Below are 27,946 nucleotides of genomic sequence, written 5' to 3' on the forward strand. Positions count from 1 at the left end.
TACGCCGACGACATACAGATCTATTTTGACCTTACTGACGACCTTGCTGTGTCCCTGCACTACTTTCAAGAATGCATGCGGGAGGTCAAAGAATGGTTCCTGAGTAATTCCCTCGTTTTAAACGATAAGAAGACTGAGATTGTGGTGTTCAACAGTAAAATCCCTCGTGCCCAACTCTGTGCTGCCCTGGGTTCCTTTGCTAGCTCTTCCTGTGACTATGTCAGTAACTTGGGTGCACTGCTGGATAGCTCGCTCAAACTCGATAAGCAAGTGTCTGCTGTAGTGAGATCTAGCTTCCACCAACTGCGCCTTATCTCTAAGGCTAGGCATTATGTTCTGCACGAGGACCTGGAGAAGCTTATTCACACTTTTGTGACCTCCAGGTTGGATTATTGTAACTCCTTGTACTACGGTCTTCCTTCTTCTCTTCTTCGTAGACTGCAAACAGTCCAAAATCCAGCAGCCCGCCTCTTGACTGGTGCCAGGAAATTTTGCCATATTACTCCTGTTCTAGCTAGCTTACATTGGCTGCCCATAAAGTACCGTATTCAATTTAAAATATTACTCCTTACATTCAAAACTATTAATAAATTAGCGCCAAGTTATCTTAGTGAACTTCTCAAACCACATACTCCTGCTAGAACACTCAGATCTGCCACTCAACTACTTCTGACCCAACCCAGATCTCGACTGAAGTCCCGGGGTGACCGTGCGTTTGCTCTGGCTGCCCCGGGACTGTGGAATAACCTTCCTCTCGACCTCCGCGCATCTGACTCCATTGCACTGTTCAAATCACGACTAAAAACCCACTTATTCAATCTTGCCTTTCCCTCTAGTTAATATTTCTTTTATGATTTTATATGATGCACTTTTATGCTCATTTAAATTCTTGTTTGCTCTGTACCTGTTGCTTTCCTGTGTATCAGTGACAGCTACCTGCTTGCATACTTAGTACTTGCTTTGGTCCTATTTCTATTATCCTCCTCCTATTCTCTATGTTACTTGTTAAGCACCTGGGCATACCCTTGGTTTTTAAGTGTGCTTTATAAATAAAGTTTATTATTATTATTATTATTATTATTATTAACAAACTGTGTTCCCACCTGTTTCCTATCCCCCCGTTATCTTGTGTTGTCACAGTCTATTCAATGCCACTTTCTTGCACTGGCTTCCTCCTTGTGATGTGTTTTATTTAGTGTTTTGTAAGAACTCAACAATGAAACTGAAATTTCAGTTTTTGTGTGGTTTTCAAAGTCCTTTATTATGGATCAAATTGCCGCCTGACAAAAGAATGTGACCATCATGGCAACTCCCCTCCACTGTGTCCATTTCATGTTTTAGCTTTCTAAAACATGAAATGGACACTGTGGACTGGCCTGTCTATAACATCCTTTGCCGTGATATTGGGTTGATCATGGACCCAGCCGACTCAGTTATAGTAGAGGACTCTAATAGCCATCTTCACCTGAAAAGGTGAAGCATGACCAGAACAGAAGGTCTAGTACCTACCAGCCAAGCCAGAACAGCAAAAGGTGGACACAGTTATTCAAACCAATACACAAGAATCCATCCATCCATTCGCTTCCGCTTATCCTTTTCAGGGTCGCGGGGGGCGCTGGAGCCTATCCCAGCTGTCATAGGGCGAAAGGCGGGGTACACCCTGGACAGGTCGCCAGTCTGTCGCAGGGCCAACACACAGGGACAGACAACCATTCGCACTCACATTCACTCGCACATTCACACCTAGTGACAATTTAGATTAATCAATTAACCTATCCCCACAAGCTGCATGTCTTTGGACGGTGGGAGGAAGCCGGAGTACCCGGAGAGAACCCACGCAAACACGGGGAGAACATGCAAACTCCACACAGAAAGACCCCGGCCTGATGGTGGAATTGAACTCAGGACCTTCTTGCTGTGCGGCAACAGTGCTAACCACCGTGCCATAACCTTGAACTCAGCTTAGAACGTGATCAAAGATGTCTCTGTGTTGCTAGATTCATTTTTTTCCTCAGAAACTGGGAAGACTAGCCAGAGTACCCGTCCTAAAGGATGATGCTACCACCCCCATGCTTCACTTTAGGGATTATATTGGCCAGGTGATGAGCAGTGCTCCAGACATGACCCTCAAAGACTTAAATCTTTGTTTCATCTGACTGGAGAATTTTGTTTTGTCATTATCTGATAGGTTGCCTGGCAGGTGCCTTTTGGCAAACTCCATGCAGGCTGTTGTGTGCCTTTTACTGAGGAGTGGCTTTTGTCAGGCCAGACAGGCGTAACTGTTGCAGAAATGGTTGTCTCATTGGAAGGTTATCCTCAGAGCAGCGCCGGAGCACTGTCAGGTTTTTCGTGTCATGGTCTGTGTGCGGCAGGCAGGAATGGAGGACCCAAATGCAGACTCCAGCATGCGAACATAAACTCAAAAACCTCAGCTTTATTGCTGGCATGAGTCAATACAGGAAATAAACTGGGGAACGCTAGAAACTAAACTAGAAACACACAACACTGAACAGAGGAAAACACAGACAATAGATACAAGGGTTAAATAAGGGAACAAGAACCAGAAAGGAAACACAGCTGACCCTAATTAAACAGATGAGACCGGGGAGACGCAAAACAGAACCTGACGCACACCGACGGGAGACTATCAAAGTAAAACAGGAAGTACGCAGAGACACAGACTAAGGGAACAGACAGATGCACATGAAGACAAGACTGACCTAACAGGGGAGGAATCACGAAGGCAAACCAAGACTAGAAATAGAGAATAAACTCAGGAGTAAAATCATACTGGGCAAAGAAATCTAAAATACACAGAGAACCGAATAAATTAACAAGACTCAGAGAAACAAAAACACAAACACTGGGTGGACGACCCAGGTACCCTAACACTCAGCTTCCTGACTAAGATGATAGAGGCCATGGTGCTCACTGAGACCTTCAATGCTATAGAAAAGTTTAATGTAGATGGAGTCCAGACCTCCTGGGATCTAACAATGTTTTACGATAGATCTTGTACAGTGTGAATTTGAGGTTTATCTGGGCCATACTGTAAAGGCAAAGCAGTATGTGCTCAGTGCGTGGAAAGGTGAGAATCTTTTAGTCACTAGTGACTAAAAAAGGACAGTGTGCCTTGTGTTGTAGGACTTTCCTTTGTGATGTCGGACTTTAACTTGACCTGCAGAACAGTTGACCAGTGTTCTGCAATCTCACAGTGGTCAGCACTAGAGCAGGGCGATATGACCAAAAATATTTATCACGATATACATTTGAAAATTTGCGATAACGATATAATTGACGATATAATTGACACTAGACAAAATACTTTACAACTCCACAACTTTATTAGTGCAAAAAAAAAAAAACCATCAATGTATTTTAACTTAAACAAGCAGCTGTTTTTATGTGCATTAAAGTTATATACAAATGTAACAGTGCAAATGCAATTCCTTGCTGACAGTTTAACCAAAGGGCATTTCCAGTGGAAATTGGCCGACATATCCTCAGCATAACCATGTATAATATCCACAAAACTTAAAAAGAGGTTATACACACACAATACGGTAACATTATGTTGAAGCACAGTACATATCACTCCGCGAGGCTCCGCCTACAATAGCCGTAATGCTCCGACAATCCATCAAGCGGTGCGGCTTCGTAGCTTAGCAAAGTCGTACTGAAACATTTGACAGATTTTCGAGCGCCGTGCACATAAAATCGTTTCGAGGTCAGTAAACACAACCAGAGTTCATACATAAGGCACACGGGGTTATAAGGGGCTCTGTTGATTTTTGAGAAAAATCTAAGGATTGATTTGAAGTGTGCCGTGTTTTCCAAACAACACAGTAATAACGACGGCCCGCTAGCATGCGCTACCAAAAATAGTGCTTTGTTGTGTATCTGACGGACGAAAGCTAAACCAGTTCCACACCACTGAAGCTGCAGCATTTTTACAAACCAGTTCTGGTTCATGTTTCATTCAACGATCTGCTTTCGCCCTTCTCATTCTGCGTCGCCGTATGTAAACAAAGGCACTGCACATGCGCGTTTTACCCATATTCTATTGCGATATTTCATTTTGTTATCGTTGCCCAACATTATACCGGTGTTACTGTGAACGGTGTGATATGGCCCAGCCCTAGTCAGCACTGTTGCCTCACAGCAAGAAGGTTCAGTGTGGAACTAAACTCAGGACCTTCTTGCTGTGAGGCCAGGGCCTTTCTCTGTGGAGTTTGCATGTTCTCCCTGTGTTTGTATGGTTCTCTCTGGGTACTCTGGCTTCCTCACACCGTCCAAAGACCTGCAGTTAGTGGGGTGAATTGGAGTATGAATGGTTGTCTGTCTCTATGCGTTAGTACACCCTGGACAGGTCCAGGGGTACCCCGACCCTCTGCCCTAAGACAGCTAGGATAGGCTCCAGCCACACCGTGACTCAGAATTGGATAAGTGGAAGAAAATGGATGGATAATAAATCCAGGTTACACGAGGAACTGTTCAAGAGTTCAAGAGCTCACAAAATTATTTTTCACTCTTACTGACTCATCCTGATAAAATAATGGCTAATAAATTCAAGCATTAATACATGGAGCTTTGTGAAAAGAATAATATATTTTGGATAGTTTGTGGCTTTGGGAAGCCATAAACTGAATTTAAACAGTGAGATTCAATGAGGTGTGATTGTAGTGAGGGTGAATGGCACTAACCTCTCTCATGTGAAGAGATGTGAGAAACAGTCTTAACTCCACCCACTTAAGTCTTCCTGGTTAAACTTTTATCTGTTAGAGTCAGGGCTGAAAACATGTTCATTTTTTTGTTTTTCTTTTTTTTTGTCATCAGGTGAGGGGTGAAGGCCAGGTGGAGGAGCAGTCAGAGTATGAGCACTGTCGGAAACTTGTCAGCTTCACCCTGTCAGGTGAGATGAATGAGTCAGTGGAAATGTGCTGGAGAATGAATACAAAAATACTCATGAAGTATTCCAATTCAGACTTCCGAGCAGTGAACCTAAAGAAAGGGATGTTCTTCAACCCGGACCCCTACCTGAAAATGTCGATCCAGCCCGGGAAGAGGAGCGGCCTCCCAAAGTTTACCCACCATGGCCAGGAGAGACGCTCCTCCATCATATCCAACACCATCAACCCTTTGTGGCTTGGGGAGGTTAGCATAACTTCACACTGACTCAATAAGATTACCTTACCCAGCAGGCACTACAGAGCTTGGATGGAGCCGATGGGTGAGGGCACTCTATCTGTGACACCTATTCTAATAATAAACTGGCAGCCCTAAGTAGTCTTGCATGCCCTGGCCATGCCAGTTCTTTTACTTCTAATAGAATTATCATTAGCTCACTGTCACGTGAACATCCATTTTTATTTGAACCATTTCACTACTCAAATTTCTTATTCATGGTACTAATTAGACTTGTACTTTATGTTTTTGATTAAAAATAAAGATGATTTGTTATTAGCAAAAGTACATATAGATAAACTGTTCTAATGCTTTGTATCACTGTAAACATGGATGTCTGTATATATTCTAGAGGGCATACAGAAGAAATGTATAAACTGAATCAATTTCAGTTTTGGTTTTCATTGCATGCAGTTTATTAATAATTAAATTCAATTATCTACATCTTTACCACACATTTGACTACATACAGGTACTGTAGGTGCAGTAAATGGTTAAATGATACTCATTGCAATATGCTGGGCATTCACTGATAAGATTGAACATACCGTATTAGGCTACGTTCACACTGCAGGCGAAAGCGCATTAAATCCGACTTTTTTGACCCTATGCGACCCATCTATCCGATCATGGTGTGACAGTGTGAACGGCACAAATCCGATATTCTGGGTCACTTTCGTATGTGGCACTGAATCCGATACATATCCGATGTTTTAGAAAGCGACTGCTGTTTGATGGTCATGTCGCATTAAATCCGTCTTTTACATCACTGACACAAGACAGACGCCAATTATCAGCTCCGGAGAAGACATCGTGAACGCTTCCTGTCCATCCAGTGTAGATATCAGTGAAACTGTTGGGAAGACAACGTTGGAGAAACGTGAACATTTTATTTGTACTGTATAATCTGCAGATTCTGACAGAAATCTGCAGCTATCCTTTGAAGCACTGCTCCTCTAAAACAGCAATAAGGATCATTATTAGGTTATCTACATTATTATGTAAATAACAAAATAACTTGAAGCAAAATTGGGAAACGTAAAGTCAGAAACAAGTCTTTATATTAAGGCCATCAGTCAAACAATACTGTTTGCTCTGGGTCTAAACAGAGCGCGTTGTGCGTGACGTCTTCTTTTGCGCATGCGGCCGCTTTGAGCGTTCACACTAGAGCGCATTTGCTGTCGCATTTTATTTGTAGTGTGAACGAGCAGACAAAAAAATCGGATTTGTTCAAAAACTCAGAATCGAGCATTAAGACCTGCAGTTTGAGCGTAGCCCTAGAGGCTGGGATTAGGTAAAGATGGTCCTTGATGATCATCTATGTCCAGCTGAGGATGAATTTGTATACTCGTGTAGTTAAAATAAATGAACTTACAGCAATAGTGTTGACTCTACTCTTTGCCTTGGCAGAGTAATAAAAGGAAAGATAGAAGAGACAACTATAGTTAAGTGGCAACATATGGACTGATGTATTTACAATCAGCATTTTAATCATGAGCTTTAAGGCAGTAATAATAGCATTAGCCATGTTTAGCACTTTACTTTCAACAGGGGGTCAGGCTGTCCACAGACACAAGGTTCAGCTCTTTATCTCACTGCAGAATCCTTTCATATTCTTCACGTATGTCTTTGTTGGGCAGAGTGTAAATACAGAGGCTGTATTTGTATAAGCACAGATACTTCTTAGCAGTGCAAAGCTATCTGCACAGCTCTGCAGAAAGATCCAGGCAGCCAGTGTGTCTCTCTCTAACCAATCAGAGTCCTCCTTACATGGGACAGTGTGGCTAACTTGCATTAGCAAATTGGAGGCGTTGAGTGCTAGAGCAGCTGGCAGCTGGAAACCTGGACCCCCTTTGGCCATTTATCAAGACTACATGAAGTATACTCTGAAGGTCTATAGAAAGATGCATTATGGAGAATCTCTACTGTGACCATCAGCAAAACCAGCCAGCCTATGTACACCACAGCAGCAGTGATCAGTGACATGCTTGGCTACAAGATGAACAGCCACAAGGAGCAGTACCCTTGATGGAGAAGGAGACTAGAGACCAAAATCAAAGCAGCATGGAGAGCAGTTAGCCAAATGTCGGAGTTGCAGACGTAGAAGGGGATGTCTAAGAAGTACAGAAAGCTGCCTATACTTGTGGCCTTGGATACTGCCAACAAAGAACCACAGCCTTGACTAGCCGCTAGAAGAGGTATACACAAGAGACAGAAGGCAGGAGAATAAACCTTCCAAGGTATATTCTCAGTGGTAGAGGAGCACTATGAGAGCAGCCCCACCAAGGCTGGAGACAGAACAACTGGAAGAGCATATGGGAGAAGGAGACATCATATAACAACAACGCTCAGTAGCCAATGGATCTGAGAGCAGGTCACAGCAACCTCCTTGAACAGGATCCAATAACAATCACCATGGTAGACATCTGAGAAAGAGTCTCAAGTATGTAGAGTTGGACAGAGCCAGGCCCTGACACGATTCACATCTCCTGGCTAAACAAGCGCACTGCACTCTGTGAGCATCTACCAGCACAAAGGAACCAGCTGCTATTGGACAAGACACGCCTGGAATGGCGAAGTAAAGGCTGAACAGTCCTGATTGCTAAGGATCTTCAGAAAAGGCAGGTCCCATCAACTACCAGCCAATAACCTGGTAGCTCTGTGATGCCTACAGGAAAACTCCTGTCAGGCATCAAAGCTAAGATGAAAAGGTAAATGGCTCAATACATGAGCGCCTGGTAGCTGAAGGCTCTGCCTCCCATTCTACTTTTAAATAATTCGGGATTGATCAGAATCACAATCAAAGCTGGAGTACTTTATTAATCACAGAAGACATTATTGTGGGCATAGTTGCTCCAAGACAGTAAGAACAGCAACTAACTAACCTAAATTAATTAAACAAAAATATTTCCTGTTGTTCAGTGGTGCTAAACGACTGGGTCGGAGGTGTTGTCCAACATTCTGCTTATTTTGGACAATATATGTTCAGCTCCTTCTCCACAATGTCACTGGCAGATACGTTTATTGAGTCTGTTGGCATCGTCAGCCTGCTGCCCCAGCATGCAACAGCATGGTGAATGTCACCTACACAACAGACACCAACGCAAACTACCTCAGTTGCCTCAGAAAATAGAGACAACTCTGGGAAGCGCAGACTGAGCCCCAGGCCCAGAGGCCTGAGGGCCCTCCACCCCTCGGAAGGGGCCCGACTGAGCCACGGGTGCTAGGCCCCACCAAGCAGGCGCCGGGAGTGAGCCAATACACACCCAGGCACCCAGCCCCGGACACTAAGAACCACCCATTGGTGGTTCTTAGTGTCCGAAAGGTGAGGGCATCAGCAACTGGCAGGGAGTGTGGTGAGGGGAGATGGGCTGCCACACCTGGGTTGGCCTAAGATGTTCCCAGAGAGATGGAGACCCGACCTGACACATAAACATAAACAAACAGTCACACTAAGACACAAACATGCATTCACACCCTCATGCACACATATACAAATACTCATCACTCGCCCAACATGGAGACAAACAGAAATGAACACTGTACACACACTCACACTCCCCAAACGTACTCTATACCTCCAGATCCAGAGGGGCAAACCCAGAGGGCCAATCCGCCCCCAGACCCAGGAGATGTTTCCCTTTGGTCTGGGGTGGAGACAAGCAGACCGCGCCCGGTCCTGCAGCAGCACGGAAGCCCAGCATCCCAGACCCCAGATGGCGAACAGAGAACCGGGGTGTGAAGACCCCATACCTAAAATGCATTTTAAAAACATGGGAGGGGCATGGTACTCTCTGCCAGGAAGCAGCTGCTGTCAGCACCGCCCCTACCAAGAGCCCTCAATGTCTACATGTATTTAAAATTGAGAGGTGGGCACTGACGCCAGAGGTGACGTCCTTTGGATGCTGTTTAGCGTGCCCACCCCCAAGGCCCTTCATGTATGTGTTATGAGTGTGTAAGTAATGTGGATGTCTAAGCTGTGGAATAAAATTAAGGCACAGTTGGCCAGAAGGAGACAGAGGAGGAATGCCCCCTTGCACCTCACTGACACACCTGTACCCAAGGCCCTGCATGTGTCTTGGTGTGATGAAGCGGAAAAAAGGGAGGCTCCCTACGTTTTGAAGTAAATATCTGTACTCCTTACATTTTCAAAACAGGCTTGTTACTTTCGGTTGAACACATCTGAGAGGAGTTATTTTATGTTCCTAATCATACATCCTAATGGTGTATCAATCAGTAAGGGATGTCGCATAGAAAGAGATGAAAGAGACAGAACTGTATGCCAAGGTCAGGGGTTAACATGGGCCGGTGTTTTTCATTGGCACAACATGGTAACGAGTGTTAATATCCATAAGTGGCAGTTGAGGTACTTCAGCATCTAGCTAGCACTACAAAAGAAGTGCAAGCATGACATGAGTTTTTTAAGTGGCAGGTACTTTCAAAAGCATCGTTTCTATCAGCTTAACAAAGGTCAGCACACCACATGCAACCACATAAAACAATACTTGTGACCCTGAATTTTATAAGCAGAACAACATGGGTTAATGGATAGCTGCAGCGTTGCAACCATAAAAACAACAGAAAAATTTTAGAAGTGTTCTAGGGTCTTATATATATATATCTATATCTATATCTATCTGTCTATCTATCTATCTATCTATCTATCTATCTATCTATCTATCTATCTATCTATATCTATATTTCTCTCTCTCTCTCTCTCTCTCCCTCCCTATATATATATATATATATATATATATACATACATTAGGGGTGCAACGATATTCGTATCGATATTGAACCGTTCGATACAGTGCTTTCGGTTCGGTACGCATATGTATCGAACAATACAACATTTGTTTTCCTTCTGACGATGCTGTCTGTGTTGAGCGCTCAGTGAATCTGCATTCGACTACTCCGCCTAGGCTGCACTGTCCAGCGCAGATCCACTGAGCGCTCAACACAGACAGCATAGTCAGAAGGAAGAGAGCAGGGCAAGCTAGCGAGACAGAAGTTAAGCTCTCCTTGCAACATGGACCTCCCCCACTCTCAGATCTGGCGTTTGGAATTATTTTGGTTTTCATGTGACGTATGACCCTGAAGGTAAGCGAGTCATGGACTAAAGTAAAACAGTATGTTGGATGTGCCATGCAATGCTCAATTACATGGGTGGGAACTCGTGTGTTAGCGCAGTTAGCTCGTTAACGTGTTGGCCGTCTAGCCCCATGCACGGGGCGATCGGCGGTAGCTCGTTAACGGAGATTTGCCGTGTTGTGGCGTTAAGGTCATTTCAACGAGATTAACCTGAAAGCACTAGTGGGAACACAACGAATATGACTGCACATTTACGCTGACATCATCCTAGTGCAAAGACAAGTGGAAGCAGACAAAAAAAAGCAAGCATGCTACTAACTTTAGCCGAGTCATTTAGACAGCTGTTAGCACATGATTCTCCTTATGCTGCTGAGAATATAGCCCAAAAGAAGCGGATATTATAGCTTTTATTTTGGAAAGAGCCATTTCTCTGTAATAAACTCTCTTTTCCAAAGATGAGTGATTCCTCAATCAGATACAGGGCTCGCAATATCGCTAGCCCGACGTCCCGGAGCTAGCGATCTTTCCAGTCGGGCTACCAAAATTCTATCTCTTCCCTGCCCGTCGGGCTATTGTAGGAAAAATATATGTCAATGCTTTTGCATTCTTTCAGAAATGTAGCTGGGTAATTATGTCATTGGCATCGGTGAGCCACTGTCAATATGTGACATATTGAAGTCGCGTTTGAATTTGCGCTTGTTTTTTTGCTTTCACTTTGCAATCCTGCGAACTGTGTATAGAGAGCGACAGCACTGATCTGTGAGTGATGATAATTTGTGCACCAATTCCTCTGACATCGTCTTATTAATCGTTAGCTTATTATGGAAACATGACAAGTGAAATCTCCCGCAGCAAGCTTAAACATGTGAGAGGTTGATCGCGCAGAGAATCGCTGAGCTTATGTGAGTGCGTGTGTAAAAGCATTTCAGTTCTGCTGAGCCAAATAAGACAGGTCAGGGTGAAGAAGTGACAGCCAAAGAAAAGCTTACCACAAAACGGAGAAGTTATGACAAATCAGACTATAAGGCAAAAAGAAAGTGCAGCTTTATGGTTTCATGGATAAAATAATTTCTGTGGCTGCGATATGACGAGCTAAATAACCAGGGCTGCACATAAGTGGTCCGCAGGTGTGCATTCGCTGTCAAAATAAAAAACACGCACAAGGGTTAGGGTTAAATTTAAAAACTGTACTTTTGAGTTAAAATATATATTTATAATTTTAATAAATGACAAATTAAAAATGCTTGAACATTTTTTTGTATCGAAAAAATATCGAACCGTGACACCAAAGTATCGAACCGAACCGAACCGTGAATTTTGTGTATCGTTGCACCCCTAATATATATATATATATATATATATATATATATATATATATATATATATATATATATATATATGGCATGGTTTGTTACTTAGCCATCAGTTAGATGATAACTCCTGGGTTTCTGTTTTTAAGCCCCTTAAATCCTAAAACTCTGTAAATCCTTGTCCCAGGTTAATCCTTGCTTTGTCCTCTTCTTTTCTCCCTTCACTGTTTTCATTTTGAAGCAGCTTTTTTACTTTGTTCTGTTTGAATCCACCATGCCAGCTATGTAATACTGTCATTCCAGTAAATTCCAGTGTGGTACTGTGATAGAATGGCACCTGTGCAATATTTCAGTTGAGAAATTTACTTGCTACTACAGTGGGGCAAAAAAGTATTTAGTCAGCCACCGATTGTGCAAGTTCCCCCACTTAAAATGATGACAGAGGTCAGTAATTTGCACCAGAGGTACACTTCAACTGTGAGAGACAGAATGTGAAAAAAAAATCCATGAATCCACATGGTAGGATTTGTAAAGAATTTATTCGTAAATTAGGGTGGAAAATAAGTATTTGGTCACCTCAAACAAGGAAAATCTCTGGCTCTCACAGACCTGTAACGTCTTCTGTAAGAAGCTTTTCTGTCCCCCACTCGTTACCTGTATGAATGGCACCTGTTTGAACTCATCATCTGTATAAAAGACACCTGTCCACAGCCTCAAACAGTCAGACTCCAAACTCCGCCATGGCCAAGACCAAAGAGCTTTCGAAGGACACCAGGAAAAGTATTGTAGACCTGCACCAGACTGGGAAGAGTGAATCTACAATAGGCAAGCAGCTTGGTGTGAAAAAATTGGGAGAATGTCATGTGGTCAGATGAAACCAAAGTAGAACTTTTTGGTATAAACTCAACTCGTCGTGTTTGGAGGAAGAAGAATACTGAGTTGCATCCCAAGAACACCATACCTACTGTGAAGCATGGGGGTGGAAACATCATGCTATGGGGCTGTTTTTCTGCCAAGGGGACAGGACGACTAATCCGTGTTAAGGACAGAATGAATGGGGCCATGTATCGTGAGATTTTGAGCCAAAACCTCCTTCCATCAGTGAGAACTTTGAAGATGAAACGAGGCTGGGTCTTCCAACATGACAATGATCCAAAACACACCGCCCGGGCAACAAAGGAGTGGCTCCGTAAGAAGCATTTGAAAGTCCTGGAGTGGCCTAGCCAGTCTCCAGACCTCAACCCCATAGAAAATCTGTGGCGGGAGTTGAAAGTCCGTGTTGCTCGGCGACAGCCCCAAAACATCACTGCTCTCGAGAAGATCTGCATGGAGGAATGGGCCAAAATACCAGCTACTGTGTGTGCAAACCTGGTAAAGACCTATAGTAAACGTTTGACCTCTGTTATTGCCAACAAAGGTTATGTTACAAAGTATTGAGTTGTATTTTTGTTATTGACCAAATACTTATTTTCCACCCTGATTTACGAATAAATTTTTTTTTTCTTTTTTTTTTTTGGCCTGTCCCGTTTGGCTCTTTTGCATCAGAATTGTTGTCTAAAGGCAAAGAAAGATGCCCAACGGATTTACTTTACCAAACTGACCATCCCAGCCTTGCCGTAATGGTCCATTTGATTCACCTTTTATTGTTTATTTTATTTTCACTTACTGAATACGGGACAGACTTGACTGGGGGAAAGAAGGGGAGAAAGAAAGAGGGAAAGAGAAACAGCTGAGAAGAGGGACGGGGGAGAAGGGCAAAAGACAAAAACCAAAAGAACGGGCAGAGAAAAAAAAATGCTTATATATCAATCACCTGGGTCACCTGCTGAGAAAGAAAAAAGAAAGCAAGCAGAAGAGAACAAGAGTAATAGAATAAACAACATCACAATGATATATGGGAATATGACAGTAAATACTAAATGTTAAACATTATTGTGCAGCACATAAGATCAACAGAACACAGTGTGCTTTGAGGTAGGAGCCAAAAAGGGTGTAGTTTGTGGGTGTGATCACCCGTGTGTACACCTGTGAGCATGGACGCGCTTGTTTTTTGTTTTTTAAAAGGTTCCTTCATGTAATAATCTGCTAGAGCAGGGGTCACTAACAGGCGGACCGGGGTCCGAGTCCGGACCCAGTCGCCATCCTATATGGACCCGGACCTATAGTTAACAAATTATTAAATTATATTTAATTTTGACGGGGCGATTCAATTTTAAGCGGTAACCTTACATTGTATTAGACCAGGGAACATACAAACCAATTGTGTGCGAGTTAAGCCACCCACGTGACACTACTTAGCCAATCACATCTGCGCATTCAAGGCGATCGCAACTCTGAGTGCAGACACAGACAGACAGAGGAAAGACATGGTGAGAGGTGAATGACAAGCGAGACGATTAACGATACAGTGAGACAAGACGTGAGCGGGAGTCACAAGAGGTAAAACAACTATGGCGCTTTCAAAAAAGAGAAAAGTAGACACCGAAAATAGAACTTTCAAGACTGAATGGACTGACGCATATATGTTCATTCTTCCGGCCGCAAGCAGCAAACCAGTGTGTCTCATATGTTCAGAAACCGTGGCACTGATTAAAAGTGGCAATGTCAAACGCCACTATGAGACAAAGCACAAAGCTTTTGAACAATCATACCCACCCAAGTCTGAACTCAGGTCCCAGAAAATTAGCAGTCTCAGAGCCCAATATGATCAGTCCACAAGGATCTTAACCAGTTCTTTCACCGCCCAACAACGTGCTCATGAATGTTCCCTCAGAGTTGCTTGGATTTTAGGTCAACACAAAAAGCCCTTTGCAGGTGTTGTCAAAGAGTGCATGAGTGCAGTAGCAGAAACATTACTTGAGGGTAAACAAAAAGAAGAGCTTCATGACAAAATAAAGCAAATACCTATGTCAGCATCAACAGCCACAAAGAGAAGTGAATTATTAGCTCAGGATGTGCTATCCCAGCTGGAAGAAGCTATTCATAAGACACCACGTGTAGGCTTGGCTGTAGATGAGTCCACTGATGTGTCTGACAATGCTCAGCTGTTAGTTTATGTAAGGTTCTTCAACAATGATAAGAAAGAGTTCTGTGAAGACCTGCTAGGTGTAACTTCCCTTCACAGCACTACAAGAGGAGAGGATATTTACCTGGCCATTAAGGAAATGTTAACAAAGCGAGGAATAGAGCCAAACCAAGTGGTTTCAATAACCACAGATGGAGCCCCTGCTATGATGGGGAGAGAGAAAGGAGCTGTAGCAAGAATGAAAGAGGACAATCCCGAGCTAATCTCTTATCATTGCATTATTCATCAGTCAGTGTTATGCTCCACCCTGTCAGACGAGTATGCTGAGGTGATGAAAACAATGATGAAAATGATAAATTTTCTCAGGGCATCTTCTTCTTGTCAGCATCGCATGCTCAGGGAATTTCTCAGAGAAGTTGATGCACACGCTGATGATCTTCTGCTTCACAACAATGTGAGATGGCTTAGCAAAGGCAGGGCATTGGAGCGATTTTGGTCCATCAGAAGTGAAGTAGCAGCTTTCTTGGAAGAGCTGGAAAGTCAAAAAGCAACAAACTTTTCTCTCTTTTTAAATGATGGGAAAAACATGGATATTGTGGCCTTTTTGGTTGATATCACTTCACACCTGAATGAACTGAATTTGAAGCTGCAGGGCAAGGACAATTCAATTTGTGAACTGATGACAGCTGTCCGCTGCTTTCAGAGGAAACTTGAAGTGTTCAAAGAAGACCTGCAAGGAGACTATGCACACTTCCCAACAGTGAAGGAACAGGTTCAGGGACAGAGAGATGTGTCCTCTTTTGTTGACTTTGTTGATAAGCTGATTGAAAACTTCAGCAAACGTTTTGATAGCTTCAGCTTTGGACAGCAGCTCACCATGTTCATAAAGAACCCATTTGCCATCACTGATGTCAGAGGGTTCTCAAAGGAAGTCACACAGCACTTCAAGTGGGCAAATGCTGGGCCTCTTCAAATGCAACTAATTGATCTCCAAGCAGATGTGGCCCTGAAAGAGCAGTTTGGAAGAACTGAACCTGCCACTTTCTGGCCCCAATTGGTCTCTGAGACAGCTTTCCCAAATCTGAGGAAAGTAGCCCTGTACATCTTGACCATGTTTGGCTCCACATACAGCTGTGAGGCAGCTTTCTCCACAATGAACATAATAAAAACTAAATATCGTTCCAGGATCACCAATGAGCACTTACACATGTGTATGAGAATGGCCCTGACACCATTCCAGCCCAGATTTAAAATCCTAGTAGAGCGAACTAAAGCTCAGTTCTCTCACTGAACAACAGAAAGTTGGGACGTGGAATATAAGGGGGTGAAAGAAAGAGAAACTGTAAAATTGTTAAAATGTTTTGATGTTATCTGTTGAAAATGTATTGAGACTGTTTAGTCGAGATGTAAAATGTAAAGAAAAAGGGAAACTTTTTTTTTCTGAAATTAAGCACTTTGTTTTAAGATGCACAATTTAGCCATTTTATTTATTTTCTCTAATTCATTTTAAACAGCAGCCCTATTTCTAATGTAGGCCTACTGTGTGTTTCAGTGTTAACAATAAATTTTGTTGAAATGTTTTAACTTGTATTTTCATTGATTTGACAGTCTATTGTTCATACGTTCAGATATAAATTTAAAAAAAAAAAAAAGGTTGCTTCTCTATCACAATCATAACGTAAGTTAGACATTATGATGTCCCGGACCTCTGCTTGAGAAGATTTTCTCCAACTGGACCTCCTCAAATTTTAGTTTAATACCCCTGTGCTAGAGGGTGTGGGGGGGCCACAGCCCCGTCCTCCAGGGCATGAAGCAGGTGTGGAGGAGATCAAAACTCCAGACATCCAGAGGCCCCCAGAACACAAGAGACCAAGGAAGACCAACAGAGGGGCAGCTGCGCCACTGTCCCGGAAAGAGCTGAGGAGAGTCCCAGATGAGGGCTCACTCAGCAGCCGCGGAGCAGAAGCCAGGGGGAGTTGCAGTGACGCGCCCGTGAGCTCCGCCGGCAGCCAGCTGCGCCTGAGTGACCTAGCCCCAGGCCGAGAGGCCGGGGGCACCCCACCTCCGAAGTGGCCCGAGCAAGCCCCAGGCTCCAGGCCCCGATAAGCGGCCGCCAAGGAGTGAGCCGGTGTGTACCTGGACGCCCATCCCCGGACACAAAGAACCACCAACGCACCGATGTCTGAGGGGGTCCGCCACTGGCAGGGGAAGTGGTGGTAGGGGGAGATAGGCCTCCAAACCTTGGAGGGCCTGAGATGTCCCCAGAGAGGTGGCGCCTGACACCCAACCTGACATATAGATACAGACATACAGGCACACACAGATACAAACATCCATTCCCACCCTCATGCGCTCATATGCACTTACTCCACACTCAACCAACGTGGAGACAGACATAAAGAGACGTTGTACACACGATCACACTCCCCAAGCGTACTCTACAAACCGGGTCTAGGTGCCCCCGCCCCTGGAGGGGGGAACTGCACCCAGACCCAGGTGGTGTTTCCCTTTTCCCTGCGGTGGGGGGAGGCAGACCGCCCCGACTCCGCAGCAGCAGGAAGGCTCCACACTCCAGACCGCAGTCGGACGGCCAACTCCTCCTCCTAGTCCTAGCCCCCCTGCTCCAGCAGGTCGCAGAGAATGGGGGTGAGAGAAGACTCCAAACCTCCCTCCACCCGCTCATTGTAGTGTTGATGCATGTGTGTTTTAAGGTGCATTTAAAACCCAGGAGGGCTTGGAGCTACCTGCCAGAGAGCAGCAGGTAAGCGCATGGTCCCTCCTGCTAGCCCTCAATGTCTATGTGTATTTAAAATTGAGAGGTGGGCAACGATGCCAGGGGTGGGGTGTACACCCTGATGGTACTTTGGACTCCGTGTATCGTGCCCACCCCCAAGATCCTATATGTATGTGTAATGAGAGTGTGAGTAATGTGAATGTCTAAGTTGTGGGATAAAATTGAGGCAGAGGCAGCCAGAAGGGGACAGAGGGGGGGGTAGCCTCCTCTGCACCCTGGTGACATACCCCTACTCCAAGGCCCTGCATGTGTGGGTGGTTGTGGTGGAGCGGGAAGAGGGAGGCAGCTGGAGATGGGGAGGGAAGGAAGGGAGGGGCAAGTGACCCCTCCCTGGGGCCAGCTCCCCCGCTGACCCCAGTAGGCACCCCCACACTCCGCGACCCGCCAGGGAAAGGGGGCCCAGGCCCATCCAGACCGGGGCCCAGCGCAGCAGCGCCGCCCGGCCCCACAGAGCCCGGGACAGTCCACCCAACCCCACCACAGAGAAAACTGCACCCACCCCACCATCCACTCATCTTCCAGACTACATAAGACAATAAACACCCAGGCTGAGATCTTCCTCCACCTCTCCTGTATCTCCCCCTCCTGCAGAGGGAGCTCCTGAGGAGAGGAAAGCTCCTGCAAGATGTGACAATCTCCCCCACCAGTTGAAGAGCCCCCCAGGTGGCTCGATGCACCGGCGGCACCCTGCTCCAGGGCCGGGCCCCCATGCACCCACCCGCCCACAACCCCGGCAACACACCAACCAGGACCCAAGCCCCCGAGGCCCGGTCCGGGTCCCAGCCCAGAGACGGAGCGCCCCCAGAACCTCACGCCCATCCCGGACCCACCCAGGGGCAGCCAGGCTACCAGGTCAGTAACCCACGTCCGTCAGCACAGACCCTCCCCTAGCCCCGCTGCACGCAGCCGCGAGGAAACAGTCACCTGAGAGCCAACAGAGCCCCTAACCGGACATGACCGCTACCCCGGGTTGAGCCCCCCAAGGAAGATGCCTCCGGGGAACCCCCCGACGCCCTAAGCCTGTCCCTACCCCCACACCAATCACAACAGTGAAGGCGGGACCAAACTATGACCCCCCACCCCCACTAGGTGATGGAGCTGATCAAAGGAGCCCAGAGCAATTGATCTGATGTGGTGGCAGAGGCTGTATCAAGACTAATGTAATCTAATAGATAATTTCTATATTGGTTAGAATTAAGATTATTTTTATTTTTCCAGTTCATGAGGACTGTTTTCTTGGCTATGCATAGGGCAGTGAAAACCATATGGGCTATATTCTTTTCTGAAGTGACATTATCTAAGCTGCCCAACAAACACACTAAGGGGGAAGTTGGAATGTTACATTTCAGACACTTCGATAAGTCTTCACATATCTCACGCCAAAACTTCTGAACTGGTGGACAGAACCAAAGAGCGTGGATATAATTGTCCGGTGAATTGGTTTGGCAGTGTGAGCAGTTGTTGGTAGACGTAAAGCCCATCTTGAACATCCAATGACCTGTATAGTGCACTCTATGTAATATTTTGTATTGAATTAATTGAAGACTGGGATTTCTAATTAGATGAAAGGTTTTTAAGCAAATCTGAGACCAGAAGTTTAGGTCTAAGTTAACTGATAAATCCGCTTCCCATTTTGCAATAGGAAGTGATATTGATTCATCTGTTTTAGAAAGCATTCTGTATATTTTGGATAGTAATTTGGGGGTTTAAGAGTAAGAAATTGAACCACACTTGGTGGTGTTTGTAGTTCAACTTGACCCGGTTTAAATTTCTTTTTTACTATGGATTTAATTTGTTGATATTCTAAAAATCTTTTCTTGTTGATCCCATATTGTGTAACTAGTCCGTCAAATGAAATAAATTCTGTTCCTTCTAGTATATGTTCTAAATATTTGATTCCTTTATCACTCCAATCTGAAAAGTTTATCATATTATTGTTTTGTAATATGTCAGGGTTGTTCCAGATAGGTGTACGTTTGCATGGGATTAATGAAGACGCCGTCAATTTTAGAAACTCCCACCATGCTGTCAGAGAAGAGCTGATGTTGATGCTTTTAAAGCATTCATGTCGTTGGATGTTTGAGCTGATAAATGGTAGGTCTGAGATCTCTAGATTATTGCAGAGTGCTTGTTCTACATCTAGCCAAGGTTCATCTAAGAGGGTGTGTTTTAGCCATCCTGAGATAAACTGAAGCCTGTTGGCTAAGAAGTAGTGCTGAAAGTTAGGCAGTTCTAGTCCTCCTTTATCCTTGGTCTTTTGTAGTGTTTTTAAGCTTATACGTGGGGGTTTATTTTTCCAAAGGAATTTGGACATACATGAATCTAGAGATCTGAACCAATCTTGTGGCGGTTTAGTTGGGATCATTGAGAATAAATAATTAATTTTTGGTAAGACCATCATTTTTATAGCGGCAACCCTTCCCATGAGTGATATGGGTAGACATTTCCATCTAGCCAGATCATCTTCTACCTTCTTTAAAAGTGGGATATGGTTTAATTTAGTTAGATCTGCAAGCTTGGGAGAAACATTAATACCTAAATATTTTATATTTCCCGATTGCAGTGGTGTAGAAGAGGAATTATGGAAGGAGCAATTAATCGGTAGGACTGTAGATTTTGACCAGTTAATTGAGTAATCTGATATTCTTGCAAAAGAGTTTATCAATTCAATCACCCCAGAGATATTGGTTTGTGAATTTTGGAGAAAGAGTAACACATCATCCGCATAAAGGCTGATTTTATGTTCCACGTTCTTGCATTTTATGCCCTTAATTACTGAATTCTGTCTAATTGCTGCTGCTAGTGGTTCAATAAAAATTGCAAATAGTGAAGGGGAGAGTGGGCATCCCTGCCTGGTGCCCCTCAAGAGACAGAAGCTGGAGGATGTCTGGTCATTTGTTCTAACACAAGCTGTTGGGGAATTATATAATATTTTTAACCAGTTTATGAAAGAGGATCCAAAACCAAATTTGTGTAAAGTTGCAAATAGAAATTTCCAGTTAACTCTGTCAAATGCTTTTTCTGCGTCTAAAGAGAATATTGTAGTTTCTAGGTTTTTACTGTATGAGTAGTCTATCAAATTAAGTAATCTACGTGTATTTGTTGATGAGTGCCTGCCTTTTATGAAACCAGTTTGGTCAGGATGAATTAAGAGGGGGGTTATTTTCTCCAGTCTCTTTGAGAGAGCTTTGCAGATTATTTTAAGGTCTACATTTATAAGGGATATTGGACGATAGCTTGAGGGATATACAGGGTCTTTGCCTGGTTTTAGCAGGAGATTAATGTTTGCAGAATTCATATTTGATGGAAGTCTGCCCTTTTCTTTAATTTCCAACAACGTTCTGTAGAAAACTGGTGCTAGAATCGACCAGAATAAATTCTTTACAAATCCTACCATGTGGATTCATGGATTTTTTTTTCACATTCTGTCTCTCACAGTTGAAGTGTACCTCTGGTGCAAATTACTGACCTCTGTCATCATTTTAGGTGGGGGAACTTGCACAATCGGTGGCTGACTAAATACTTTTTTGCCCCACTGTAAATATTCTGCGGTCAACTGTTAGTAGAAATGATTAGGAACGACAGCAACTGAGAAGTGGTAGGCCAGGTAGAGTCACTGGGCAGAGTCAATAATTAACTTTATGTAATGCAAGCAAAACTGTATAAATATACTAAACTTTCCAGCATTTTGCTATTTACTCTTTCTTTAGAAATATACATTTGTGGCTTTGATAACTGATGTGCTGGAGATTGAGGTGAAGGACAAGTTTGCCAAGAGCCGGCCAATCATCAAGCGCTTCCTGGGCCAGCTGATCATCCCCATCCGGAGACTTCTGGAACGGCCAGCTGCTGAGTAAGTTGGCACGCAGAGCCAAACATGAGATGGGTTCAGAACCAAAAACAGGTAAAGGACAAAACAACTGTGCAAGGAAAGTCAGTCAGACTCAGCGTCAGTGACGGTGTCACGTGTGTTGTACTTTTTTTTTACGTTTCTTTCATAGAAGGTTGTTCTTTAAGACAGAAAGAGCAACCTTCTCTGGAGGGTAGTAGTTATGTAGTTCAGTCAGTACCTATCCATAATTCCCAACCAGCTTGCTGGTCAGGCATTAAGTAAGCAATGATGGCATACAGTTTGTGCAGTGTTAACAACAATTGTCAGTCCAATAAATTCCCCATTGTGGAAAACTGCATATAAATCAGCAGAATGTAGTTGATGCAGATTGTTGATTGAATTGAGATCAGTGTGCTGAGGAAAGAGAGCTTGTTTTCTGTACCGTATTGAAATGCTAGTAGGTGTTTGTCAGTAGGGACAAAACAATTGTTTATGTGTGTGCAGTGATCAGACAGTCAGCTACAGCCTGTGTCGTCGTCTTCCTATGGACCATGTGAGCGGGCAGCTTATGTTCAGAGTGGACATCACTTCAGCTGGACAAGAAGGTGTGTATGTGTACGCTTACAAATGGTGAGCCTTCGAGCAATGGTGCCAGGACCTCCATACTCATTTCAGTGCTCTATTGTGGATGTTTTGACATTCCTGCAGGAGCTGCTGAATACGGGCCTTTCATTTTCAACAGTTAAGGTCTGTCTAGCGGCTATATTTGCTTGTCATGTTGGCTTTGATGGGGTGACACCAGGTGCACATCCCCTTGCCATATGTTTTCTGAAAGGGGTTCGCTGGCTGAGACCTGTGCTTAAGTCCAGTGTCCCTGCTTGGGACTTATCTTTGGTGCTGGAGGCCGTTTGTAGCCCCCGTTTGAACCCATTGAGTCTGTGGATATGAACTTTCACTCGCACACTTTGGTTTGCTTTGGTTTTATCGATTGGATGTTACAGCCCCTTCGGTGGCTCATACTGTCCTGTCTGCTTGGTCTGCTGCACACTAAGGTGGTGGTGGTCCGATTCCAGTTCGGTGGCTGCTCTGCGGGACGTGTATATATGTCCCAGCCTTATGTGTTGTACCGAGTGAATCGACTGAAAGGGAACAGAAGTTGTAGAGAGAACTGTTCGTTTGTCCTGTGTTTTACAGTCCACATGCAGCTGGAAAGTTGGCAGAGTGGAGTCTAGACTGACATGGTTAAAATAACCACTGATGGTGATCAATGCCTCTGTGTGTTTACACTATAGGCCATCAACAGTTGCATGTATGATGTTACACGCTGCTGCACCATTAGCTGATGGTGGTACAAAAAAAAGTTAATATAGTGGAGGAGAATTCCTGCGATAAATAATATGGGCGCACACTGACAGCTAAAAGTTTAACGTTAGGTGAGGAGAGATGTTCCTTCACAGTAACATATCCTGGAATACACCACCTTTCATTAATAAACACTGCAATCCCTCCACCTTTCCTCTAACTGCTCAGCTTGGCCTCTCTGTTGGCCCGAGCAGTGAAAAAGCCAGATGATGAAGCCGGTGGCACTGAGTGCAGCCATGCCTCCATGCATAATAAGCTGCCTCCCAATACTGCCTCTGATGTTTTATCAGCTCCATCTTATTAGTCAGAGACCTCACATTCCCTATGATGACTGATGGAACAGGGGATTTATATTCCCTTCTCCTTGTTTTAACTCTTGCTCTGGCCTGATGTCTCCTCTTGAGTTCCTGTGGAACTCTGGGCAGCAGCGGTGTGTTGCAAAATGTAAAAACAAAAGCACTGCGAGGGCCATAAAAACATGCCAAAAAAATTACCAAGATCCACATGCCACATGCATGTGGAGGCATGCTGTGGAGAGAAGAGGAATGAAAGTCAGTGAAAACAAGATAAAATACATGTGTGTAAATAAGAAAGGCGTAATAGTGAGGAGCAGGGTGTGTTCAAGTACCTGTGGTCAACCTTCCAAAGCCACGGACAGTACACAAGAGCGGTGAACAAGATAAGGGCAAGCAGAGTGGAGTGTATAGAGATGGGTGTCACGGTGTGATTTGTTACAATAGCAGCAAGAATGAAAGAGTACGTTTAGAAGATTGTAGCGAAACCTGGTCTACACGGTGAGTGGTTTGGAGACAGTGACAAAAAGACACGAGGCCGAGCTGGAGGTGACAGAGCTGAAGATGCTAAGGTTTTCTCTGGGCGTGACCAGCACCCACAGAGACCACAGAGAAGATTCATGGATGTTGTGAAGGAGCACATGCAAACAATTGGTGTGACAGAGGAGGATGCTAGAGATAGAGCGAGATGGAATAAGATGTTCCCCCGTGGCAACCCCTAACAGAAACAGCCGGAAGAAGACGAGGAAGTGGGAGGTGTTGTTTTTGTTCTGCTAACATGTCATGAAAGCACACGTTATTTATCTCTCAGTTGTCACATCCTGTCCTTCTCATCCATCCTCTTTTCTGCTCTAGAAGCTTCGCCAGACCCTCTGGGAACGATCCTGGGTGGTGTGATGAATGGTGACCCTGGGAGTCCCTCTGACGACGAAGATCTCCATCAGCTCTCCTCGTCTTTAGGTGCTACATGTGGACCTTCTCGCATTGGTTCTGATGAGGGCTCCTTATATGTTAATGGTTCATGTTACTATGGCGATGACAGTGTGTGGCAGGAGCCTGGGCAAGTGGGAGAGGTGAATCTGCTTCCTGTGGCTCTTGGCAGCTTCACCCAAAGGCAGGTGTCACTTAATGACTACCTAGATTCTCTCGAAGGTCCCAGGAGCATTGGGGACCGACCTGCAGCAGGGCCATTACCAAAGCTCAGCTCCAGCTTTCCCACAGACACACGGCTCAGTGCCATGCTACACATTGACTCAGATGAGGATGAGGAAGGAGCTGGGCAGCACTGGGATCAATCGCTGGAAACAAAGACACAGCAGAATACCAACTCAGCTACACCTGAGTCTCCACAGGGGAGCAGTGGTTCAAAAGGCGAGTCACAGGGCTCATGTGAGGCAGGGCCTGGAGTTCAGGCCACGGGAGAGGCAGGTTCTTCTGCTGGTGCTCAGTCTGGAGCCAACACTGCAGGGCCTGAAGCTGGAGCAGGAGCACAAGAAGGTGCTGCTGCACTCCCAATACAGACACGACAATCAGCAGATAGAATTGAAGAAGCTGCCAGAACAATGGCTGCACAGGTTGTTGGAGAAACTGCTACAGCTTCCAACTCATCTCAGGTATCAAGGGCTGAGGCAGCTGAAGTCAGATCTGGAGAATCTCCAGGGGAATGTCCAAGTCAGGAGCACAGCATCAGGACTGGGAAAAACCCAGAAGTACACTGCAATCCCTCACTTGGTCCTCTTTCACCCATTCAGGTGAGGCACTGTGACTTTAGGAGCATCATCCCTCTTTAATATTGGTTCTACATGTGGCAGATTACCTTTAAAAACTGAAGTGAAACTATAAATTATCAATAGTTCATTGCTGACAATCACTGTCATCTTGACAAGAGCTTTGACAAAGCTTCACCCCTGCATGTTTCCTCTCTCATTTTTTTCAGGAAGTGAGAACAAGAAAAGCAGTTGTTCCAAAGGCAGAGGAGGAACCGGGGGAGCCATCAAGCAGTGAGGCAAATGGGCCAGCACCACCTTCGCTATCCACCTGCATGGCTGAGCAAGGAAGAAGCATGACATCTAAAGCTGGTAGGTTCTGTCACAAAAAGTTTCAAAGTTTTGCTAAAGGCACTGAAAAAAAGTTTCAAACACGATTTCATTTTTTATTATATAAAGTATACAAAAAGAAACAGAAAAAATACAGGAGTACCAAATACATTCAAAGGACTCCTTTTGTTTTCACTCATAGTTTTTCATTTGATTGTGCAAATCTCCGGTTGCAGGTTTTGTCTGCTTTTTATACTCTGTTTAGTCTTCAGGTTTTATAGTTATAACTGTTCCTTCGTATGTTATTTGCTGTTTTATTTTGATAGTTTTTTTTATGTGTTTTATTCAGTTCTACTTTCCTCAGCCACGATCTCCCAGTTGCTTGCACCTGTATGTTCACTTTCTGCAAGTGTCTCCATGTTTATTTGTACCCTCAGCTTTTGTCTGCTCGTCATCATGTTACGCAGTTTTCTGTTTGTACTGTTTTGGGTCCACATTGTTCACATACTGTAAGAACAAGAATACAAGTCTTAACATTCTGCTGTAGTTTTATCCTCATGTGTAACAAACCTAATTCTTTAACAACATATTGAATAATTTTTCTGCTTCTGTAATGCAGCTATCTTGAGCAATAGATCTGTCCATACCAGAGGAGTTTAATTCATCCAGGCATTACATATTATTCAAGTATGTAGAGTGTAAGAAATGCATTTTTAAAAATAAAAACCTTGGCCATGTATATCAGGACATTTCAGATTTTCAGCCTGATCTTTTAATGATTATAGTAATTATATTTTTTACATTAAATGTGAGTGGTTTCATGTGTAACAATGTGAAAGTTTAACATAACCTTTGCACATCTAACCAGATCAACAAATCCATATGTAAAAACCCATATCCAAGGCACTGAGCAAAAGTTTAACCAAATGTTCTTTTGACCATTTCAACTCCAGACACAAATATTTTCTTCTTCTTCTTCTTATTTTTATAATTATTAAGCTTCCATCCATCCATGCATTCTCTTTCCACTTATCAAACTTTGGGGCTATGGGAGGGCTATCCAAGTTGTGATAAGATTACAGGTGGGGTACACCCAAGACAGATCGCCAGTCTGTCGCAGGGTCAACACAGACAGACATCATCCGTAGTCATGTTCCACATTCACACCTATGGACAATTTAGAATCATCGGTTCTTCAGTTTCAGCTGACTGAAGGTTTCCCCAACCTTATAAACATCTGCAGAATGACACCAGCACCACCGACTAACTGATTTCCTTAACTGGATGATTGAGCATGCATGAAGACAGACTAACTCCACTTACTGCATATGTTTGGACTGTGGGAGGAGCCATGACGAAAACATACACACTCCATACAGAAAGGCCCCAACCCAATCCTCATGCTACCCCTATTACCATTATGAGTATACAGGGCATTATATTATACATTTCAATACACAACAGTCTGCTCACTATTGCATGTAGTATTTATGCACCAAAAACTGCACCAAAACTCATCTTTTTACTTTAATTGGTCTAATTATCACAAAAGTTAAAGGTCACAATAGTGACCTTTTCATAGTTGATCACAAATAGTGCCCCTCTACTGCCTCTACCTCTATACTAACAGCACTCAATGACCTGGCAGGACAAGTAAAGGAGCTACTAACAGCAGGTATTCATCCAGACTGACACAGGGCAGAACAGTCCTAATCTCCCCACAAGGGTACGACACCATCAAACTACTTGTCGATTATCTGCGTCTCCACATCCTCATTTCTTTTTGGACCGTTTTTCACTGGTTATGCATTTGGCTAGGGTCGATGTCTGGACCCTACAGACTTTGCAAAGGTAGTCCAATAAAGGAATGACATATTCAATACGAAATCAATACGTCAATTCCATACTGACAGAAACGGACGTATTAAATTGCCATCCGGTCCAGGATGGCACATCAATATGTGCCATTGCCAGAAGGCTTGCTCCTAGCATGGTCTCAACAGCATGGAAGTGATTCCAGGAGATAGTTACTCTAGGAGAGCTGAACCAGCTGATACAAGGTTCCTAACCCATTGGCAATACCAGCGTCTGCTCCTTTGTGCAAGGAGGAACAGGATGAGCACTGCCAGAGCCCTACAAAAGGATTTCCAGCAAGTCATTGGTGTGAATTTCAGTGACAACAATCAGAAACAGACTTTATGAGGGTGGCATGAGAGCCCACGTCGTCTACTGAACTCTTTTCAGTAGAAGCCATGGAGTATATTTATACTTCACTAGCTGGGCCCACGTCCTCATTTTAGGTTTGACAGTGTTTTGGTAGGTAAAGGTGATGCTTGGACATGTATTGAGCTGCGGTTTGGGGAAGGCCTCGAAGGGGACTGGCGACGGCTCCCGGGCCTGGCAGATCCTCATGCACTAAATAGAAGTGAAGAAGTTAAAGAATTGAGAACAAGGAAGGAGGGAGGGTGGGGCAAGTAAACGAGAATGAACAGCTTGCCAAACTTGAGGAACATTTATAGATGACAACTGGAAGGAGCATGTTCGGAGGCGTGGTCCTGCTCCTGAAATACCGATACATGATTTCCAAATATGATGCTACCTGTAGCATTGTTCAGCATGATCAGTTTGATGATGGGTCAGTGGTGGTTTGGGGAGGCATGTCCATGGAGAAACGCACAGACCTCTAAAAGTCAGACAACGGGACCCCAACTGCCATTTGACATCACGATGAAATCCTTGGAACCATTCTAAGTGCCTACACTGGTGGAGTGGGTCCTATGTTCCTCTTGTTGCATGATAATACCTGGGATAATGTGGTGAGAGTATGCTGGCAGTTCCTGGAGGATAAAGGAACTGTTACCATTGACCAGCCCACATGTTAACCTGTCCTAAATACAACAGAGCACCATTGGGACATTATGTTTCAATCCATCTGACGCTATCAGGTTGCACCTCAGTCTGTTCAGGAGCTCAGTGATTCCCTGGTCCAGATCTGGGAAGGGATTCCCCAGGACACCAT

At 44.3% G+C, this 27,946-nt stretch overlaps 1 protein-coding gene across 1 annotated transcript in view; it reads left to right on the forward strand.

Moving 5' to 3' along the window:
* The window catches only part of hecw2b (HECT, C2 and WW domain containing E3 ubiquitin protein ligase 2b), a 74,456-nt gene that overhangs the window by 10,654 nt on the left and 35,856 nt on the right, over positions 1 to 27,946 (forward strand). Inside the window, exons 4-9 of the mRNA XM_085348430.1 lie at positions 4,837 to 4,912; positions 4,985 to 5,154; positions 21,115 to 21,257; positions 21,741 to 21,841; positions 23,747 to 24,642; positions 24,828 to 24,969. Coding sequence (XP_085204556.1) covers positions 4,837 to 4,912; positions 4,985 to 5,154; positions 21,115 to 21,257; positions 21,741 to 21,841; positions 23,747 to 24,642; positions 24,828 to 24,969 — 1,528 coding nt within the window. The remainder of the gene's footprint in view (positions 1 to 4,836; positions 4,913 to 4,984; positions 5,155 to 21,114; positions 21,258 to 21,740; positions 21,842 to 23,746; positions 24,643 to 24,827; positions 24,970 to 27,946) is intronic.

The sequence above is a fragment of the Diplotaxodon limnothrissa genome, linkage group LG23 (genome assembly GCF_057381915.1).
Source record: "Diplotaxodon limnothrissa isolate DT_005_m linkage group LG23, D_limnothrissa_male_GT1.1, whole genome shotgun sequence".
In the NCBI taxonomy this organism is placed as follows: Eukaryota; Metazoa; Chordata; class Actinopteri; order Cichliformes; family Cichlidae; genus Diplotaxodon; species Diplotaxodon limnothrissa.